This window comes from Bufo gargarizans, chromosome 1 (genome assembly GCF_014858855.1).
Source record: "Bufo gargarizans isolate SCDJY-AF-19 chromosome 1, ASM1485885v1, whole genome shotgun sequence".
In the NCBI taxonomy this organism is placed as follows: Eukaryota; Metazoa; Chordata; class Amphibia; order Anura; family Bufonidae; genus Bufo; species Bufo gargarizans.
The window spans coordinates 523,759,456-523,763,002 of NC_058080.1; the positions used below are offsets into that span (position 1 = coordinate 523,759,456).

General features: G+C 36.3%; 1 protein-coding gene across 1 annotated transcript; it reads left to right on the top strand.

Moving 5' to 3' along the window:
- Positions 1-1,896: 1,896 nt before the first annotated feature.
- LOC122928592 (olfactory receptor 5I1-like) lies at positions 1,897-2,835 on the top strand. The gene has a single exon (XM_044281587.1). The coding sequence runs from the start codon at positions 1,897-1,899 to the stop codon at positions 2,833-2,835; it is 939 nt and encodes a 312-aa protein (XP_044137522.1).
- The last annotated feature ends 712 nt before the right edge of the window (positions 2,836-3,547 follow it).

Here is a 3,547-nt window from a genome sequence, read left to right on the forward strand (position 1 = left end):
AATTCTGATTCAACATATTTTTCCCTTAAAATGGTACATTTTCTCAGTTTAAACTTTTGTTCCGTGATTTATGTTCTATTCTGAATAAAATATTAGAAGTTGGCACCTCCACATCATTGCATTCAGTTTTTATTCACGATTTGTATAGTGTCCCAACTTTTTTGGAATCCGGTTTGTACTTAATATGATATTAGTGGAGATGTACATTGATGTCTTGGAGATGTTGCTGGAAGGTTTTTAGTTTGGGCATCCTGTGGACTCTGTCTTGTATGGACTCATGGATATTCCTAAAGCCAATGTTGTTTCTGCGGGAACAATACTCTAAATCTGCGAGTTTAAGTTTGATTGCCAATATATCATCCTCTGCAAGGTTATGAGCATCTACCAGGCTATTATGCGCACTGGTGAATTCCTCCATTTTCTCTTCAAGGTGCGCTGTGCGGTCGCCTATGGCAACCAATTCAGTTCTTAGAGAAGATATGGCTTTTTAGAGGTCTGAGGAAAGATCTTTTATTGCATCCACAGAAATGGGGTTGGAGGAGTGGGTTTCAGCTTGTTTGTGGCCATGTTGGGAAGGGGAGGAGGAGGGAGACTTTTCCCCATACAAGCCTGATGATCCACCCGGAGAGGCCCCTAACCCTTGGCTTGGAGAGTGGCTGGAGGGTTGTACTACATGAGGAATGCTAGGGGATGTATCCCCTCGTTTGCACGCCATGCTCTCTTTCTTACCGTAACCACCTTGGGGAGCGGAGGGACAGAAGAAGGAGGTGAGTTTTGCTGATGTCTCCATTCTTATTTTGCCCTTGGTTAATGTGGCTTGCTGTTTAGTGCCTCCAGAGATGATTATAGGGTAGCAGGTTGCCTGGAAAGCTCTCTGTGTTGGCCGCTTTTGAGACTTCAGCAGACTGATCTATAGATGCATGCTCCTGCTCTGGTACACGCAAAGCCACGCCCTGCAACCTCCACCCCGCATTTTTTTAATTACATCATTTAACTTATCATATCTTGTATTGGAAAATTGGAAAATAGGACAAAAAATGTCTGTGGAGTATTAAGGAGAAAAAAAACTACTTCAGTAAAGGCTTTTGGGGTTTTTACAGTATGAAAAAAAAATCTTTGCATCATCATGTTCCGACAGTAATAACTTTTTTTATGTTTCCATTAACCTAGTTGTCTAAAAGATTATTTATTGTAGGGTCAGCTATAGTTTTTATTATCACCATTTTGGCGAACATACTTTGTTTTTATCATTTTTTATTCCATTTTTTGGGTGGCAATGTGAGCAACAAATAGCAAATCAGTTATTTGGATTTTATTTTTTTTTCCTGTTACTGCATTCATAGTGCATGATAAATATTTTTATATCTTATTAGTTCGGCCATTTTCGGAAGTGGTGATATCAATTATGTTTTTATTTTATTTATATTTTTTATATTTTTGTTTTTTATATTTTTATAGCATTTAAAAAAATACTGTAAATTTTATTCCCAATAAAGGACTTGAATATGTGATCGTCTGATACCATAAACTTCAATAGTAAGGCTGCCATATAATTAAAACCATGTGATTTTGCCTTGGGGACTCGGATCAGTGGATAGAGGAAGAGCTCTTTCTATGTCTAAACTCTCATATGAAGAGGACACTACTGACTGCAGCATCTGAGTAGTTGGATGACAAGGATCAGAGTTATCTCTGATTCTGGTCATTGCTGTCGGGTGTCAGCTGTATTACATGTTTGGAGCTTGGCACTCAACTAGATTGTGTTGGCATTAAAAAAGAAATGAATAGAATACATAATTTGTTAATTTTTTACTGTCTTCATCTTGAAAACAATTAAAGTTTGTAATTAACCATCATTTTTTTCTTTGTTACTTCATTGCCAAAATAGATTGTAAGATGAACAATGGATCTAGCATTTTTGAATTTATTCTTCTTGGACTTTCCAGTGCTCCTGAACTGGATATCCTCTTATTTTTGGTATTTCTTGCCATGTACTTAGTAGCTATAGCTGGTAATGTATGTATTATCATTATCACAAATTTAGACCCAGCATTAAAAACACCAATGTATTTCTTCCTTGGTAATCTCTCCCTTCTGGATATAATCTGTATTACGTCAGCAGTCCCAAAAATGTTGTTCAATTTATTTACACAGCAAAAAGTTATATCATTCAATGAATGTATTATCCAGATGTTCTTTTTCACTGTTGGTATGGACACTGAGTTTCTTCTGCTAACTTTTATGTCCTTTGACAGATATTTGGCTATCTGTAACCCATTAAGGTACCAAAGTATTATGAGTAAAAGATCTTGCTTCATTATGTCAATTGTCGTGTGGGCCTTTGGTTTTTTGAGTTCTTCTTTTCATTCTTCTAGCACTTTGTGGTTGTCATTTTGTGGACCAAAAGAAATCAATCATTTTTTTTGTGAAGTCCCTCAGGTACTAGCATTATCTTGCTCAAATATCTCTTTAAACAAGTATGTTCTTATAGTAACTGATCTTATATTAGGGCTTATCTGCATTATCCTAATCTTTATCTCGTATGTATTCATTATTTTTGCTATATTGAATATCCGTTCTGCTGAAGGCAAGAAGAAAGCTTTCTCTACTTGTGCCTCCCATATCACCATTGTTCTATTATTTTATGGAACATTAGTTTTTGCCTACTTTAAACCTTCTGATGAATCATTGAATATGGACAAAGAGATTGCTGTGTTTTATACTATTGTTATACCAGTGCTTAACCCAATTTTATACAGTTTAAGAAATAAGGAAGTAAAATTGTCTATTCAAAAAGTTATTTTAAGAAAAGTAGTGCCTAGCTCTAAATTCTAACCTATAACAATAATCTAGATGAAAAAAAAAAGGCTTAGAGTATGGCTACATGGCGAAACTGGTCGCGTGGCAGCTGTCATGTCCACGATCGCAGGAAAATTGCAGTGGACTTCTGAATCGCAAAAAATCCAACTCTGCTGGATTTATTTTACGTTTGAGGGGTCACAATAGCAGCACACATGAGGCTTGCACTGAGACCCCATTCATTTCTATGAGATCACCGCTTCACTGTGATGCCCCTGCATTCCTGGCCGCGGCAGTTGTAGCACGATCAATGACGCACTGTAGCCATACCCTTATCAGTACTGCTCAATCTACTTTTTCATTAGTATTTGCTAGCTCATTTAGAAATAATTGGCTTTCAAGAACCAGATACTTATTTTTTATAAATGTGTATTATTCAATATACAGTATTATAATAACTATTTGACAATTCAGGTCCTCATTGAAAAAGGGATTAATCCAGATCCAAAGTTAGTCATTTTTAAAGTCCTTTTGACTGCCAATACATACCCCTTCTCCAATAAAAGTAATGTTTTGAATATGGGGCCTTATTTACTTTTCCAACTTGTACTGTACTGTAAAGGCCTCAAGTACACAACCGCATTTCGGATTCGTGTCTGGTCTACATTTACTACGGGTCAGGCACTCTTCCTACAAAAAAAAAAAAAAAACAGCACACATGTTAAAATAGCCATTTCTACTGATGGGA